We start from the raw sequence: 19,662 nt of genomic DNA, 5'->3' as shown, positions 1-19,662 counted from the left end.
AGGACAACTCGGATACAATGGAAAAAGACCCAATGTTGTAACAGCTGACCATTACACTTCTGCTTCAGCAGTTACTTCTGATACTACTCAAATCTGCAGCTGGGATCATCTCATCTGGAGCCCGCTGATTAGCCACCTTTCTTTGCACAACGTTTTAAGCCATTGTGTGGAAATGAATGGGCAAATGGGATTTGAAGTGGAAAAAACAGCCCACTGAAATGGAAAGTTTGGATCCTAAAGCAGATATTATCAAGATGAAAATCTGAGTCTTCTAGGATTACAGGATGTCTGCTTCAGTTTCTGATTCAAGATTGTTGACACATCTTTGTATCTCCTGAATACATAAATTTTCACTGTTTACCCTCCTCATTTGAGACAGGAATATGCCTTCAAAGGGACAATTTCTGTTCAAATAGTGAATGAAAAGACTTACAACAGCTATAGGAAACCCTGTCACTGCAAGACAAATGTTCAACCTCCGTATTGTCTAATTTGTCGATTCTGTCATTTTTCTATGCAACAATGTATAGCAAGACTGCTATAGACTTTTAGCAGATATATTTTATTAGATTTATATATTGCCCATCTTGTTTGGAGTAGAAGATATATCAACAACCGTACCAGATCTCAAAGCCACTGCAATATCGGGAAGCACTCCAATCTACAATAAATCTCCATTTTTATTTTTATTTGGAAAAAAACATGTTTTGCATCATGATAGTCAACATTATTTTTTCTAGAAATATCCATAAACTTGATCTTTGCTCTGGGCCAACTGGCAACTGAGCAAAATTTGGGGATTAACCAATTGACTTTAAATTCCATTTGGCTGCAGGCTTTAATGGTTGGTGAACTTCCTCATAACCTAATTGTGTTTGCCTTCAGTGTTTTGGCAAAACCCCTTGTTGGCTAGACATTTTTTTGGCATTCTTTTAAACTCTTCTTCTTCTGGAAGTTTCAGGGGGTGGTTCCAAAACTTAGTTGTTTTCAATAATCAATTCTGAATAACTAATCTCGGGAGAATAGCTAACCCTGTGTTTGTGCGATTTGTTCCCTTCCTTCTGCCTCTTCATATTTCCTCAGTGAATTCACATATCCTGTGAAGCCATGCTTTGTTTAATGATGATTTATTGAACCAGCCTACAGTTGGCTGGTTTTCCATGACACATTAAGCCATAACACATGTTCTACAAATGTTGAGCCCCACATCAGCAAATCACATTATGCCTTAGCTTGCTGCATGATGAAGGGCACAAATCGTGAGATATACTGGGATCCAGTCAAAGGAGTTTAACTCGGTTCCCACTGAAGTTGCTAAAACAAGTTTTATCATGACTTGATCAGAATTAATGTCAAGGGAAAGTACGTGCCATCAACAGAAGCCTGGTTGACGATCGAGGGAGAAAAGACATTCTGTTTTTAATTCAACGTCTCCCAGATCTACATGTGATCTGGAACACATTTATGGCAGAAAAATACTCTTTTCAGAATTTCACAATGGGGACTGTGCAGAAAAACAGATATCAAGGAAACAAAAGCTCAACCACACTTTATATTCAGGGAAATTGTTGATGAAGACCATTGTTGGGAAATTATGATCTACATAGATTTTCTTTTTTAAATCCAAGTGTGTATATTGACATTGGATTCAGGATGAAATAAAATTACCATCAGAAAAATAAAGTTCCCTAAAGTTAACCTGACTCAGAGATATTTACGGATGAAATAGAAGAGCCAAATTTTGTATAGATTGCTATCACAAGCTCTTAACCAAGCCTTCAATTTAGCATCCTAAGCTAAGCAGAGATAGCTCATTGACAAATAATGTGAAGTAGACGCTATTTATTTTCAGAGCGAACAAACAAAGGATGTGCCAGGATATTCACAGAGATAAAGATTGAGAATATATTTCTTCTACTGGAACTCAGAATCATCCAAAAGGAAGTCCAACAATACAACAAAAAATGAAGAGAAAGAATATTGTTTTGGTACAAGTGCTGATAATTTATCATGCTACTAATTAATGCTTAAATTGTTTCGACTTCAATCTTTCCACTTCAAAAATCTGTTAATGATGAAAATTAAACTAAAAGTTGGGGGTTTTTTTCTAAAGTAAAGCCTCTGAGGTATTCAGTTCAACTGGGAACTACACAAAGTGGTTTGGGACACTGCAACTCTGATAAATGCATGCCAGTTGCCAAGCATCCAGATTTTGATCACATGACCATAGGGATGGTACAACAGTGTGTCCTAAGTCACTTTTTTCAGTGCCATCAAAACTTTGAACGGTCACTAAATAAATGGTTGTAAGTTGAGGACTACCTATGTAGTTCTAGGACTCCTGCTTGGTCTTCTTATCTACCTTGTCCTTCCTTGCAAGGCCAACAGCCTTGACTGCAAAGCAGACTAAAAGCCACATGTGAAGGCAATTACAAATTTAGTGTGCATCATTTTATTTTGGGGGACTGTGATGGCTCAGTGGTTAAAGAAGTTGAGCTTGTCAGCTAGAAAGTTGACAGCCCGGGTTTGAGACCCAAGCAACGTGTGATAGAGTGAGCCCCCGTTCTTACCTCAGCTCCTGCTCATCTAGCAGTTCTAAAGCAAATGTGAGTAGATAAATAGGTACCGCTTCGGTGAGAAAGTCACATTGTTCTGTATGCCTCGGCATCTAATCTTTACCTTCTACCTTTTCTTCTCCCAACACAAATCAATTGTTTTTATCCAGGCAAAAGTTCTGGTCTACTTGGGTCTACTCAGTTCGTCTACCAGCACGTAAACATAGAAGTCACAGGCACGGTCAGCCCTGCAAAAAAATCCTTGAAAAGCAACAGATGGCGTTCCAGAAGCAGTTTGGTTTTGCTCCAAAGCTTGCAGTTTGCAAACTAAAACACTTGGATAGGTCCTCATTTTTGTATGGGAAAGATTTTAAAATTTGTTTCAGCACCAATAGACCATATGCAGGCAGCTGCATGGCAAGGAAAACTGTTCTTTTGCCAAAAATACCCTGGCTTTTCCATGGTTTTGGTCCATGAATGCATTCTGTAGCTTTTAGAAGGGATGAAAACATTTCCACCTAATGCACCTGCCTTCAGCTGCTTTGGAGAACAGCTTAACTTCCTCTTATTTGTGGCAGTCTCTCAATTATTTGTTGTTGTTAGTTGCGAAGTCGTGTCCGACCTATCATGATCCCAACGTTCCTCCAGGCCTTCCTGTCCTCTACCATCTTCTGGAGTCCATTGAAGCTCATGCCTACTGCTTCAATGACTCCATCCAGCCACCTCATTCTCTGTCGTCCCTGTCTTCTGTTGCCCTCCATCTTTCCCAGCATTAGGCTCTTCTCCAGTGAGTCCTTCCTTCTCATTTGGTGGCCAAAGTACTTGAGTTTCAGCTTCAGGATCTGGCCTTCTAAAGAGCAGTCAGGGTTGATCTCCTCTAGGACTGACCGGTTTGATCGCCTTGCAGTCCAGGGGACTCGCAGGACTCTTCTCCAGCACCATAGTTCAAAGGCCTCAATTCTTTTGCGCTCAGTCTTTCTTACGGTCCAACTTTCATAGCCATACATACCCCTTGCTCTCAATTCTGCAGAAAGCACTGGTCTTTCCAGATCTCTTAAGGGCCACCATGATCCAGGTGGCTTCCCATTCAAAATAGGGATACAAAAAAACAATGGCTACATTTCTGTGAGAAAACCACTGCTTTGTGCAGAATTCAGTGTTCCACATTATTGTCTCCTCGAAGGCCCTATGAGTCACCCAAGTCCCGAAGGTCCAAAATAATACCCAGATGTTTGAGAGCAAGCTTAAGAGCATCAAAGCCGCACCCTGGAGATGTTTCAGCAAATGTACTCCCCCTAAGCTTGCAAACCTGCCACAACCTACAGGTTTACTTCTGACTGTACAATCTCACTTGAAGCATTGGGAACAGCTGCAGCATTCCATGTTTTATAGTGCAGTCGGTTGTGGGAGCTGCTGTACACGTAGGAGTAGAGAAATGGACACTAATTACTTAATGTCCCACTTGGCAACAAAGCATTTTTGGAAATGATAAAGTTTGGGTCTTATGGTACTTACTAAAAATAACACCAGCCAAGTACTTTTTTGTGTGAGTTATTATTACCTCATGTTCACCTGACTGTTTTGCTCTAGACATGTCAAATAACATTTCGCAGATGCTGAAGATGGCTTAATTTTGAAGATTCTTCAGCCCTATTTCTCCCCTGGGAAATATTCCTCAGATTTACCCAAGGGAAGGGAAATGTGACTTTTATTTGTTTGATTAATATCCCACTGACAAATATAGAAAAGATTTAACATTTGTTACTGATTAGTAGCCTCTAATAGTGAGAAAATATTATCTCAAGGGGTAGGGGTGGGGGTGGACTGGCAATCTTTCCTCAGGAATTAAAAAAAAATATGCATTCAGCAACAATGACTTTATTTGAAAGACCACAGAAGAAAAACAGGAAGAATCAAGAACATTTAATAAAAGAGGAACACAGCAAGGGATTGACACTATAAGTGGCAGATAAAGGAATGACTTTTGAAAGGATTTGGGCCTCAACAAAAAGGGAGGAGCAGTTTAGTTTGCAAGATATCAGAATATCTGAATCAAAGCTTTCAGAAATTGTAAGTGCCACAGTGACGCAGTGGTAAGAATGAACCATAGCTGGCTAATTCTACTGACTGCTGATTGCCAGCAGTTTGGCAGTTCAAGTCTCACCAGCTCAAGGTTGCCTCAGCCTTCCATCTTTCTGAGGTCAGTAAAATGAGGACCCAGATTGTTGGGGGCAACAGTAAACTACTTAGAGAGGGCTGTAAAGCACCGTGAAGCAGTGTAGAAGTCTAAGTGGTATTGCTATTCATCACTGGAGGTTTTTAAGAAAAGACTGGACAGCCATCTGTCTGAAATGGCATAGGGTCTCCAGCTTGAGCAGGAGGTTGGACTAGATGACCTCCAAGGTCCCTTCCAGCTCTTTTCTGATTGAAAGCTTCTGACTTCAGTCCTCACTTTCCTCTGCTCGCAGATCTGTGTTGTTTCCTTGAAAGTACGAAATCTACAGTTGTGTTGATAATATATTTTACTTGTTGCACATCACAAATCAGCCAGAGTCTTAAAGCAGGGGTGATAGACCAATGCAGGTAATTAAAATAATAAACCAAACTGGATCTGTGGTCACACTTTGTTCTAATGTGACTTGCCTGGCTTCCGATTATTATGTAGAATGCACAAAGCATTTTTGCTTTGTTAGGCACTATTAATGGTTTAGTGTGTTGAGCTAATCTATCCAACTACACAGTTTTCTATGTTATGGTATCATCTGTGAAGATTAGAAGATCTAAGGTTAGATACCAACAGACTGTGATCACACAGGTCCATTATAAGATTTGAACTTGAAGATGTATACATCCATCTCTCTCTCTCTCCCTCTCTCTCTCTCTCTCTCTCTCTCTCCATGTGCAGAAACAGACACACAAATCTCTCTCTCTAATGCATGCACAAACAACAAGGGGTTTCTTGTTAGCAGTTGGTAATCTACTTTGCTCCCACTTTTCTAATATTTAAATAAATCCAGTTTACCAAGAATCTCTGCCTACTGATCTTCCAGTCTGAGTAACAAGATGGATGAAACTTGACACTGTATATGTAATAGCCATAAAAGTTCACAGCTTATCCAGCTACTTGAACTTGGGGAACAAAGGAACAATTTCTCCACTTTTAGATCTTCAGTCCGACCTTCTGATTCGTGGGAGACATTATGGACCTCACTCTCATTTTGCTGCCTTTATCAGCTTGGGATCTTGACTGTTAATTCATCTCCAACCACATCATTTCTGACCCTTTGGTTGCTTGGTTAGCTACTTGCTGCTGGGACCTCAATCATGTCCTTCTTCACTGATCGCTGAGATTCTGCCAGAGGTTAAAAATTAAAGAGCCAGAGGAGGAAAAAAGACCAACAGTAGCTGAGTTCACACATCTGGGCAAGCCAACGCCATAATGAATATTGCGGTTGAACTCAGAGCTTTTGTAGGGAAAAAAATAGCACCCACATTGCCTTGAATCAGTGTGTCTTGAATAATATCACAGCTGTTTGCGGTTACCAAACAAGTTAAACCCATAAAGCAGATCTGGGCCTTTTACAGCCCCTGGGCCACATCCGGCTGTCCCTGTCCAACCCACGCATGAGGTCAATTGGAAATTAGAAATCAAATGTAAATAAGCATGCTGCAGTGGGCAGGAGAAGATGCTGAGTCAGGTCTGGCTCTGTGCAGTCAGTCACCCTGCGTGCCTTCAGTCAGCTGGCAGCCGCGAGTGGGCGAGAAGAGAAAGTGCTTTTCTGCACCTGTGTAGTGCTCGACTCTCTCCTGGGGCAGCCTGAGAAGACAGTGATGGCGGTCATTACACGAGGGAACCCAAGACTCAACAATCCATTGCCGCCTCTGTCGAAGCATGGCCTTGTGGACGAACAAGTGGAACGCAGCCGGAAGCTATTGGTCTGGTCCTCTACAACAATCCCAGTTTCTCCTGTGGCCCCTTGGGAAAATTAATTGTCCACCCCTCCCATAAAGCATGGTTTAGGTGACACACAATAGCTCACTTAGCCATCCTTTATTATGTACAAGTCAGACTCACCAGCTGTGTGGGAAAATCTGCATGCTGTTAACCTGATCTTTGAATCATGTCTTGAAACAGCAGTTGGGGAATTTTAGCGTTTTGTTTCTTTTCTTTTTTTTGTTTGTTATTATTTTGAAAGCGATAAAAAAAATACAGTCTCTTCCAGATGTCTCCCTCTTTTTTTCTTATGGGAATCTACTCAAGAATGTCAGGTGGAGGAGAATCCAGGGACTAAGGCTGCATAAAGTTGTAGGTCAAAAGGGTGATTGATAAATGAGTGGAAAATCAGGTGCGGCAGATGGACAGTTTGAAATCGCATCAAAGCTCAGCTTTAACTAACCACCGTTTCTCCTCTTCCACACCCAGGGACCATGGAGACTTCTTGCAACTTCCTTCGGCACAAAATGTACGATCAACACCTATCCTCCTGCACTTATTGGTGGTGGAAAGAATGTTCTGCCCTGCTCTCAAGGATTGTGATCTCTGGCAATGGGAGGACATCTCCAGCTGTATAATCACTGGGATGGGGGGAAGGAAGATGTTATAAAAATGATGAATCTTCCCTCCCTAAGCCATAGCATAGCAGCAAAAACGGACAGCAAAAACAACTGGGGATTTCCAGGAGAGCAAGGATTTCTTCACCAAACACATCTGGAGGTTATTTTGGGGGAGTTCCTGAGCTACCTCAAATCCCACCATATTTGTGGGGTCCTTGGTGCTTTCTGGGCTTGGTGGTTTTCTTTCAGACATTTCATTACCAAACTAGGTGACATCACCCCACTGTTCAATGCTGGACCTACAAATATTCTCTTCTATGGATCCCACCACCCATGGAACTTGAGGACTTCCTAGCCTCTTCTCTGATTGGGCCTCTCTTTGTCTTATAAAGGAGCTGAATTACATCAAGAGAAGAAGACTGATGATCCAGATATGTTTGGAAAGAAACATGAACTGCGTTTTGGACGCAGAGATAGCACTTATTAAAATATCTATATGGAATCATAAAAAATAAGCTTCTTGGCCATGAGAAAAAAGAATCTAATGTGATAAATGTCTTCATACAGCCAACCCAAGTTGTGCAATCATTGAAAATTGCTGCTTTTCCTAGAACTCTTCATCAGGTTACATACATCTGAATGACTCTTCCAGATAAACAGTTCTGAGAAAGGCATGAGTTTAGGATTGTGTAACTTCAGCTGGCCTAATTGATTACTGCAAAAACCTTTCAGGGAGGTGTATATGTGTATCAAGGTTTGACACACACACCAAACACAGAAATATCATTGGACTATCTTACAGTCGGCGTAAATTGACCATATCTGTCTGGCTTTGTATAACACACTAAAATGAAAGCTGTATTTGTAAAACCCTGTTACCTGGATTCACGCATCACAGCAAGCCATAATCCCGCAAGAGCAGTGGTTCTCAACCTTTTTAATGCCGTGACCCCCAACCGGTCATAAGTCGAGGACTACTCAACCAGTCGTAAGTCAAGGACTACTCAACTGGTGCAGCACCATTTGCACAATGGGACTTTTGGCGGGCTCAGCAGGGCAGAGACAGCCTGGACAATTCCTATTGGCTTTTGAAAGCCAATAGAATTAGACTCTATTCAAGAGAGTCTATTCTATTGGCTTTCAAAAGCCAATAGAATAAAAGGTAGTAGCACAGCTAAGGAAAAGGGGAAAAAAATGGCGGACTGCGTTGTTTGGCGACCCCCGTGAAATGGTCGTTTGACCCCAAATGGGGTCCCGACCCACAGGTTGAGAACCACTGCACAAGAGCAATATGTGAATCCAGTCAGGGGTTTATGAGCTACAGAGAGAATGATATTGGTATACATTTGTGTGAATGGAAATTTTAATCCACTTTAGCACAGGAAGCATGATACTTGGAAAGGGTTGGTAGGATAGTAACCTTTTGCGCTTCTAAGATACCTGTAAGGACTATCTAAGATACTAAGATATTTAAGGAGATTCAGAATTGAAAAATGGAAAAATATGGCCAGAAACAGTAGCAAATTCAAATTCGCTCCAACATGAGGTGATTTCTCCAAGCTAAAAACAAAAATCCATTTCTACCAAGGTCTGGCTGACAGTAATCCAATAGATATCTTTGTACAGCACACTAAATTGTAATAAGGAGACCACCAATGTTGGGAATCCGCCCTTTTTTATGCCATGGGGAACAGATCCAGAGTTTTTGCTTTTAACCCAACACTGCAACATCCAAATTTAGAAAACAATCATTTATACTTGAAACCCAGGCGATATTGCACCAATTTTGCATTTGGGAAAATATTATACAAACTTTTTCCCTCTGCTTCCAAGAATGTTAGAGTCTAGGATCACAGACCACTGCTAAAGAGATGAATATCCAGAAGTGATTACCAAAAATAAAAAAGACAGATTTTGGAATCTGTCCATAAGTCAATAAAAGGAAGCCATATTAGCTAGGAATGACCAGCAATTTGGAAGATTTTTAAAGAGGGTTCAACAACTTCATGGAATAGTCATATGGGGCTGCGATGGCTTAGCGGTTAAAGACACTGAGCTTGTCAGCTGAAAAGCTGACAGCCCAGGTTCAAGACCCGAGCATCACACAATGGGTTGAACTCTCATTCCCATTCCCAGCTCCTGCCCACCTAGAAGTTGAAAAGCATGCAACTGCAAGTACATAAATAGGTACCACTTTGGTGGGAAGGTAACAGCGTTCCGTGCACCTCAGTGCATAGTCATGCTGGCCACATGACCACAGAAGTGTCTTCAGACAACGCTGGTTCTCTTGGCTAAGAAACAGAGATGAGGCTAGATTCGGACACGACCGGACAGGGAAACCTATCCCTCAATCTGAGTTGCCAGAAAGAATGAAAGTGAGATCTGTGGGCAGTTGTGTCCCGTTTGTGGATCTCCCAGAGTTGGGAGTCTGAGGCTCATCATGGCTCCTGTATACACCAAAAAGCTACATTTCCCCCCTTATCTCTGAAATAGACCAATGGGGGCCATTAGAACATCTCAGTGCTACTCCAAACATTTCAGCCCACCCACCAAGCAGCAATGAGCCATAAGTGCTGCCAACAGAGGAAGAAGCGATCATCGCAGTAACAGGAAGAATTGTGACCTGCATTAAAGTTGACTTCCCAGACACTTATAAATCATGCACTACTTCCTATGTACAGATTAATCAACCTTATTCTTTTCCCCTGCTCACTGGCGGCCTTTGCTGGAATCTCTATGGATGGACTGCAGGCCTTCCATGGGAAGGTCTAAAGAGTTGGCTGGATCCAGCCTTTCTCCTTCAGCTGTTCTTCTTCACAGCTCTGGCCTTAATGTTCCAGGCAAAATACTAAGGGTGTGTTTGTTTTCTTCAAGGCCAAAACGATGCTGAAGGCTGTTCCACTTCATCAAAATAAGAAGGACCCCATTTACCCTTTTAAGATTATTGGAACTTCACTTCCTTCTCTCCAGGACACGGCATCTAAGCGATGCTTGAGCAGGGTCTGCAGGATTGTCTGGGATGCTACGCATCCTCTCCATGACCTTGTTACCTTCTGGGAGGAGGCTTCGTGGTATCCGAAGCAAAACACCTAGATTCAGTCACAGTTTTGTTCCATATAGTATCAACCTTGTGAACTCTCAGGTCTCTTTTTCCGCTATGTATTGAAAATGGACTGTGATTAATATATATTAAGAAGAAACTTCCTGACAGTGAGGACAATTAACCAGTGGAACAGCTTGCCTCCAGAAATCATGGGTGCTCCATCACTGGAGATTTTTAAGAAGAGGCTAGACAGTCACTCGTCTAAGATGGTAGAGGTTCTCCTGCTTGAGCAGGGGGCTGGAGTAGAAGACCTCCAAGGTCCCTTCCAGCCCTATTTTATTCCTATTCCTATTCCTATTCTATTCTATTCTATTCTATTCTACTCCATTCCATTCCATTCCATTCCATTCCATTATTTCTCTATTCTATTCTATTCTATTCTATTCTATTCTATTCTATTCTATTCTATTCTATTCTATTCTATTCTATTCTATTCTATTCTATTCTATTCCATTCTTTTTCTATTCTATTCTATTCTATTCTATTCTATTCTATTCTATTCTATTCTATTCTATTCTATTCTATTTCTATTTCTATTTCTATTTCTATTTCTATTCTATTCCATTCATGTGTGTGTGTATATATGTATGTATATATACACACATATATAGTATATGTATATGTGTGTGCATGCATGTGTATGGTTATATATTTATTTTCTTTTGAGAGTGGGCATCAGAATTTCATTTTTTAATGTGTGCAAGTGTGTTCACAGAAAAAAGTGACATTAATAGGGTTATCTCATCTCATCTTACCCGCGCCCCTTTCTCCGGAAAGCACTTGCAGCCAGCTGTACAATCGCGACCCCCACAAATTCCATGATAAAATTTCTTCCCGCCCTGTAAAAACAAAGGAAAACAAGAACAAACGTTAGCAGCTTGGCACCTTTAATCCTAATTCATCTTCCTCTGAAAACATTCATTTGATGACCATTTGGACAAGTTCTATTCAGTTGCAAAATCTGGCTTGTTCTACACTGGACACCCAATCTCAGCTTGTGATAAAGCAAAAAATAGATCTGGCCTCTTCTCCTCACTGGAAAAGCCAGAGTTGTGGGCTTCCATTTGTCAAAAATGAGTCAATGCAATATAATACCATTTATTCAAACTCAATCAATATAAATCGCACAGCATCTCCCAAAACCTCCTAGTGATTTTGCAAAAAAAGATGCAGAAAAACACCATTACCTAGGCCCCTGAATCCTAAAACATTAAAATCCAAAATAATCAATTATAAAATGGTAAAATATTGGAAACAGCAATAGCAGACTTATATACTGCTTCATAGTGTTTTGCAACCCTCTTCAAGTGGTTTACAGAGTCAGCATATTTGCCTCCAACAATCTGGATCGTCATTTAACTGACCTCAGAAGGACAGCAGGCTGAGTCAACCTTGAGCCAATAAGGATCAAACTGCTGGCAGTGGGCAGAGTCAGCCTGCAATACTGCATTCTAACCACTGTGCCACCAAAGCTCATGCACATAACTAACTTTGGGCACATAAGTGATATTTAGCATCACATTTGTTGTTGTTGTTAGTTGCGAAGTCGTGTCCAACCCATCGAAACCCCATGGACAATGTTCCTTCAGGCCTTCCTGTCCTCTACCATCTTCTGGAGTCCATTTAAGCTCCAGCCTACTGATTCAGTGACTCCATCCAGCCACCTCCTTCTCTGTCGTCCCCTTCTTCTATTGCCCTCCATTTTTCCCAGCATTAGGCTCTTCTCCAGTGAGTCCTTCCTTCTTATTCAGTGACCAAAGTACTTGAGTTTCAACTTCAGGATCTGGCCTTTTAAAGAGCAATCAGAGCTGATCTCCTTTAGGATTGACCGGTTTGATCGCCTTGCAGTCCAGGGGACTTGCAGGAGTCTTCTCCAGTGTCACATTGCGTGGATTTTATTCCTTTCTACCTGGTGCATTACAAGGAGAGCCACATATCTGACCCAATGCTAATATATTCTTTGGCCCTGTAGCACAGCCAGAATTGCATTTCTTTAATTGTTGCAGCAAGGGAGAATATATTAATCTAACTTAGATTTTGGATCTGGGACTCCAGCTATCTTTCTTCAGCTATCAACACCTCTCTCCAAAGATTGACTGGGTTTCTAAAATATTAGATAATCTCAAGCAGAGCAACTACTTTAAATCAACCATGTCTAAACTTAAGTCTGAGCATAGAATTCATTTTGAAAAATAAGGAAACGTGTCCTATAAAATACCACCTTCCTATGCCACTTCTAACTTTCTTCTGCTTTCCTTGTCCAAAAAGGTCAACTTGTGAATGAATGAAATTTGAGCAGGGAGGAAGTGAATAGGGTCAGTTGGCAAAACACCAGGTGTTGCCTGTCACACAAGCACTTTATTTACGGAAGACGCTCCTGTGGGCCCTGCTAAGTGACTGAAACAGCAGGTTAAAGCATGCAGTAATCAAAATCAGCTTTTGACTTTCTGGAAGGGAAATCCCACCATTTTTCTTTTTGGAATCAGTACAGCTTCATCAATTTAAAAAAATGGGCTCCTTTGACTTAGTTAGGAGTTAAGATCCCTGCTTAACACCCCAGCAACAAGATATGATAGAAATCAGAACAATACAGGATTTTCACCAAGGAGCAGGGCTTTTTTTTCTCATAACACGCCCAGAACGGAGTTCCGGCACCTCTTTTGGATGGAACCTTGTAGGGTAGGCAAGACGGGTTGTATGATGTATGTGAGTTCCAGCACTTTTTTTTTTTTTAAGAAAAAAAGCACTGACAAGAAGTATAACTGGACTCTAACTAGGATGCATTTTAGGACAAGTAAACCCACAAAGGAGAATAGCCAATAAAGGTAGTCCTTGACTTACGGCCATAACTGAAGCCCACATTTTTTTTATTAAAAGTTTTACAAATTTAATACATTATAACCCAAACCCCTCCCACCCCTTCCCCCCCTCCCCCACTTCCCAGAGCTGATTACAGGGCAAAAAATAAACAGACATAATCTAACTAACATAACCCACTATACTATCAATCAAATCCATAACACACTTTAACTCCTTTTCAAAACAAGTATTAACAAAATTAAAAACAAAAATAATAATATAATTAAACCATAATACTAAAAATAATATAAATTCAACCATATTGAACTGTTAAAAATAATCTAAAATCTACTCATAAGCAAGATAATACTTTTCAGTCTCATATTTCTTTTGAATATAATCAATCCATCTTCTCCAAACCGAAATATATTTTTCTTGTGAATGGTCCTTCAAATAGGCGGAGATTTTCGCCATTTCTGCTAAATTAGACACCTTAACTATCCATTCTTCCATAGTAGGCAAAGAGTTTTTCTTCCAATATTGCCCCACAAGTAATCTTGCAGCTGTTATAAGATTCAGCATCAAATCAATTTCTTTGACATCAAAATCTACAATAATACCCAGCAAAAATAATTGCGGAGTAAACTTTATCTTTCTCTTAAAAATCTTTTGAATCTTTTGAAGACCACATTTTTGTGAGACAGTTGCTAAAGTGACTTTTGCCCCATTTTTGCGATCTTTCTTGCCACAGATGTTAAGTGAACCACTGCAGTTGTTAAGTCACACAGGTGTTAAGTGAATCTGGCTTCTCCGTTGAATTTGCTTGCCATGACCCCAGGACACCGTGACGGTCGCAAAATTTGAATCAGCTGCCAGGTGTCCAAATTTTGATCATGTGACCACAGAGATGCGGCAATGGTCATTGTGTGAAAAAAGGGGCAAAAGTCACATTTTTTTCATTCCCGCTGTAATTTTGAATGGCCATTAAATGAATGGTTGTAAGTCAAGGACTACCCGTGTTGTCTTTTCTTTAATCAAACAAGTCAATTAAGCCATGTCTACAAATCCCATCATTTTCACCAATTGTTTCTCTGTGATGGGTAGAATATAGAATACAGAATAAAAGAGTTGGAAGGGAACTTGGAGGTCATCTAAAGCAACCCCTCACCCAAGCAGGAGACCCTAGACCAGAGGTCTTCAACCTTGGCCCTTTTATGACTTGAGGACTTCAACTCCCAGAATTCCTCAGCCAGCGTGACTGGCTGAGGAATTCTAGGAGTTGAAATCCACAAGTCATAAAAGGGCCACGTTTGAAGACTCCTGCCCTACACGATTTCTGACAGATGGAAGTCCAATCTCTTCTTGAAAGCTTCCAGTGATGAAAGGTAGTGTTGAGTCTTTCCAGTTTTGAGCATATAATCTCCCTGCAGTTGTCATATACTCTACAATGATTAATGCTTTGTAAAAGGGCTATTTGTACATCTTAGCTCTCCAGCAGCAAATCCCGCAATTGCTCCAAGCTACCTCCAAATCGAGCAAACTACAGTTACAAACATCAATTTGTTTGTCAAAAACAGATCATGCCAGACAAATCTTATTGCATTCTTTGACCAAGTGACAAAATTGGTGGACCAGAGGAATGTTGTGGATATAATTTAGTTGGACTTCAGTAAAGCATTTGATAGAGTAGATCACAACCTACTACTTGATAAGATAGAAAAATGTGGGTTAGACAGCATCACCACCAGATGGATTCATAGCTGGCTGAGTGGCCATACTCAGCATGTGGTCCTCAATGGAACTGCATCTACATGGAAGGAAGTGTGTAGTGGGGTGCCCCAGGGCTCTGTTCTAGGTCCAGTGCTCTTTAACATCTTCATCAATGATTTGGATGAGGGGATAGACGGGGAAATCATCAAATTTGCAGATGACACCAAGTTGGCAGGAATAGCCAATACTCCTGAAGACAGGCTTAAGATACAGGAGGATCTGGACAGACTTGAACACTGGGCACTATCTAACAAAATGAATTTCAATGGTGAAAAAAGTAAGGTTCTACATTTAGGCAAGAAAAACCAAATGTACAGGTATAGTATAGGTAGAACCTTGCTCAATAGTAGTAACTGTGAGAGGGACCTCAGCATCCTAGTGGACAATCATTTAAATATGAGCCAGCAGTGTGCTGCAGCTGCCAAAAAGGCCAACACAGTGCTAGGCTGCATTAACAGAGGGATAGAATCAAGATCACGTGAAGTGTTAATACCACTTTACAAGGCCTTGGTAAGGCCACACTTGGAATACTGCATCCAGTTTTGGTCACCACAATATAAAAAAGATGTTGAGACCCTAGAAAGAGTGCAGAGAAGAGCAACAAAGATGATTAGGGGACTGGAGGCTAAAGCATATAAGGAACGGTTGCTGGAATTGGGTATGTCTAGTTTAATGAAGAGAAGGACGAGGGGGGACATGATAGCAGCCTTCCAGTATCACAGGGGCTGCCCCAAAGAAGAGGGAATCAAGCTATTCTCCAAAGCGCCTGAAGGCAGGACGAGAAGCAACCGATGGAGACTAACCAAGGAGAGAAGCAACCTAGAACTAAGGGGAAACTTCCTGACAGTTAGAACAATTAACCAGTGGAACAACCTGCTTCCAGAAGCGGTGAATGCTCCAACGCTGGAAGTTTTTATGAAGAGACTGGACAGCCATTTGTCTGAAATGGTATAGGGTTTCCTGCCTGAGCAGGGAGTTGGACTAGATGACCTCCAAGGTCCTTCCAACTTTATTATTATTATTATAGTATCTACTTAGAAGCCAAAGTACTAATTGAGACATCGTAACAGCCATTGCCCAAGTCATTTTGCCAGTTCCCTTGGTGAGAAAGCTGCAGATCAGTGCAACTTTTTTTTTTAAATTTATCCTTAGAAAAGGGTGAATAACTAGAGATTCCAAAAATGCTAGGCCTGGGTCAAAGCTATTAGATTTCATACAAAGACTCAGGTTATGCAACAGGAGGCTTAGAGGATTAGAGAATATTGCATTTGTGTTTCTTAATTGGAAGAGTCGCAAGCCAGGCTGGAGAAAAGAAAGTAAAGCATTGGGGCACAGTAAGAAAGGGAGGATTTTTCCAAGCTACGATCTGTGCATAAAACCTCAGAGGCAGCTCCACTGTTTAAACCTTGAATGAAATTAATTGTGGAATTAATGGGCATGGAAACCAGCACCAACTCCTTAAAACCAACTCCTATTTATCTTTTAGCAGTCAGCAAGTCAATCTATCTACAAGTTGAGTTACTCCAGGGCACGTAATGAAAGAGCCGTGGTGGCACAGTGGTTAGAATGCAGTGTTGCAGGCTAATTCTGCAAGCTACTTCTGCGGACTGCCGACTGCCAGCAGTTTGGGAGTTCAATTTTCACCTGCTCAAGGTTGACTCAGCCTTCCATCCTTCCGAGGTCGGTAAAATGAGGATCCAGATTGTTGGGGGCAATATGCTGACTCTGTAAACCACTTAGAGAAGGCTATAAAGCACTATAAAGCGCTATATAAATTTAAGCGCTATTGCTGTTGCTAATGTGATCCTAAGTGTATTAATCTACCTTAAGAGGCTGTAAATAAAATTTGGGACAAAATTCAAATGCATCTGTGAAACAACCTGATTAGAACAGACAGATAGAGAGAGAGTTCCCTCAGGATGGGCTCCACAGGAGTCCAATAGCTTTGGAGACTGAATCTCTGGTCCCATTGGCCAACTCAGATTGGATCCTTCACCTAGCTCAGACATGTTAAACACAAGGCCCTGAGGCTGGATGTGGCCCGCGAAGTGGTTTCATGTGGCCCATGAAGCCATTCTGGAAACAGTGAGGGAACGGCCCTTGTTGCCTTGGCCCTGGCCCATGCCGGCCGGGAGCCAATGTACAATTTTGTGGTGGCCATCTATGCTGAAACGCATTCAGTCTTAGCTCCACAAGGCCGTCTGGAAACAATGAGGAACCAGCCCCTGCCGTGTCGGCCCCGTCCCCTTGGTGCATGTTGGGAAGGTGTCACCCTTTGTGAGGAATGAAGAAATGGACCATGCCTTGGCGCTAGCCCCGGTCCCACCCCCTTCTGCCAGAGACCCTCAGATCTGTCCCACTCCTGCCCAGGTCCCCACAGGCACCCTTGACGCAAACAATGTAGAGCTGGCCATGCCCACCCAGTAGTCCACACACACTCCATCCACGCCTACTCAGTAGGCTGCACCCACCCTGGCCATACCCACCCGGCCCCCCAAGGGAAACCGCAATGCTGATGCGGCCCTCAATGAAATTGAGCTTGACCTAGCTGATTATGATTTATTCAATACAGGTAGCCCTTGACTCTCAAACACAGTTGGGGCCAGCATTTCCATCGCCAAGCAAGGCAATTGGTAAATGAGCCATCCCAGATTTTATTACCTTTTTTTTTTTTTTTTTTGCTGTTAAGCAAATCACTGCAGTTGTGACTATGGCTTGCCCATTGAGTTTGCTCATCAAGAAGTTGCAAATGATGATAACATCACACTGGGATGCTGCGACCATCATAAATACATTCCAGTATAAATACATGCCCATCCCAAATTTTATTTACAGCCTTTTAAGATAGATTAATACACTTAGGATCGCATTAGCAATAGCAATAGCATTGAGACTTATATACAGCTTCACAGTGCTTTACAGCCCTCTCTAAGTGGTTTACAAATGTCAGAATATTGCCCCAATCGAACTGCCAAATTGCTGGTATTCAACAGTCAGCAGAATCAGCTTGCAGAATCAGCCTGCAATACTGCATTCTAACCACTGCACCACCATAGCTCTTACATTACACATACTGGAGTTACTAAGACTGTGACAAACTGACTCTATACAGAGAGAAGTTCCCTGAGTATGGACTCCAGCACGAATCCAAAAGCTTGGAATCTCTGGCCCCGCTGACCGACTCAGATTGATTCCTGCAGCATCATCCTGGAACACATATATTTGTGTTCATTTGCAACACCAAAGAAAGTCCAAACTGTTTTACAAATCACAACAGCTGGCTTCACGCAATACAGTAACCTCTACCAAGCAAGCAGGACTTAAATGAGTGTGCAAAACCCAATCACTGGCTGGCTGTATTATTCTCCCTTCCATCCATAAATTACTTGTCTAAATAGGAAAGAATGTTTACAGGCTTGCAAAAAAAAAAACCAAAAAAAAAAAAAACCACAGAATGTGCTGGACAGATTTATCTCCTTCACAGTCCGGAACAAAACCGATGAGTCCCCTGCAATAAATTAAAAATTGCTTTTAAACACAGGCTGCTTCTCTGCTCCGACTTGAAAGGCTGCAAGCTAAAGGTATTCCTCAGCTAGACAGGCAAAGCAGCCTTCATTAGCCTGTTCAAATTACCCAGCCTCTGATTTACTGTAGTTTCTAAATTAGAACCCTTATCCATCTCAAATGCAGACAGGGTGGAACCGATGCCACATGAAGCCAGTTTGACTTCCCAAGAATAAGTCCCAAATACACACTGCAGTGTATATTTTCAGTGGCCTCTCCAGTACCTAGAACAGTTTTCCGGAATATCTATCTGGCTTAAAGGCCACATTGGATCAAAATGATCAAACCTGACTGAACCGTTTCTTCCTGCTGTTATTTTTAAAACCTGCAGTTCTCCTTACAAGCTGCAAGCAGACCAAAGGCATCTGAAAGTCCATATTTAATTATAGCCAATCTAAATAGAAAGCTTGTACCAGGAGGATCAGGGTTGGTTGTTTGGCTAGTCAAAACAGATGGTGGTAGAACAACAAAACCATCCTTTTTTTACCCCTTGGAAATCCAAAACGGATCTAAGGACCAGAAGAAGAATGAGCTTCCCACTAGTTCCTGGGAATGCTCCCTCCCCTCTTAAATTACTTGACTCTTCTTTCCTCACTTAAAAAAAAAAAAGATGGTTCACTAACAGCCACCCCCCTTTCCAAGAATATAGAACATAGAACAGAATAGAATATAGAATAGAATATAGAACAGAACAGAGTACAGAATAGAACTGTGGTGGCGAACCTATGGCACACAGAGCCCTCTCCGTGGGCACTCGTACCATCGCCCCAGTCCAAGGCCTTAAGTCCCGTCCATGAGCAACCTGCATCTAAATCTCCCCAGGCAAGTGGCTTTTTAAGCTGGGTTTTATAAAATCTTTTCGCTTTAGGCCTCCGCCATCGTGTGCAAAAAAAAAGAAAAAAAAAAAAGGTTCAATCAATTTCAACTTCTCGCAGGGAAAAAAAAGATCTCGCAAAGTTGGAATTGATTGAACTTTTTAGTCCCACCCAGTCTGCCGTTATCACCGCAGCCATGCCCACCCAATGGGCTACACCCACCCAATTGGCCACAGCCACCCAATGGGCCACGCCCAACCGGCACCCAACGATACCTAAGTGGGTTTTGGGTTGCAGTTTGGGCACTCGGTCTCTAAAAGGTTCGCCTTCACTGGAATAGAATATAGAATACAGAATAGAATAGAATATAGAATATAGAGTATATATAGAATAGAATAGAATAGAATAGAACTAGAGTAGAGTAGAGTAGAGTAGAGTAGAGTAGAGTAGAGTAGAGGAGAAGAGAAGAGAAGAGAATCTCACATACCGTATTTTTCCATGT

General features: G+C 41.6%; 1 protein-coding gene across 3 annotated transcripts in view; it reads right to left on the bottom strand.

Annotated features, from left to right (window-relative positions):
* COL4A6 (collagen type IV alpha 6 chain) overlaps positions 1–19,662 on the bottom strand; it is a 171,968-nt gene that overhangs the window by 98,602 nt on the left and 53,704 nt on the right. For all 3 annotated transcript variants that reach the window (XM_039348728.1, XM_039348729.1, XM_039348730.1), the window contains exon 3: positions 10,968–11,051. In XM_039348728.1, the coding sequence (XP_039204662.1) occupies positions 10,968–11,051 (84 nt within the window). The remainder of the gene's footprint in view (positions 1–10,967; positions 11,052–19,662) is intronic.

This window comes from Crotalus tigris, unplaced genomic scaffold, assembly GCF_016545835.1.
Source record: "Crotalus tigris isolate CLP2741 ecotype Arizona unplaced genomic scaffold, ASM1654583v1 scf7180000018172.2679963, whole genome shotgun sequence".
Lineage (NCBI taxonomy): Eukaryota > Metazoa > Chordata > Lepidosauria > Squamata > Viperidae > Crotalus > Crotalus tigris.
Note: the sequence above shows the minus strand (reverse complement) of the source record. Positions and strands in the feature narration are given on the sequence as shown.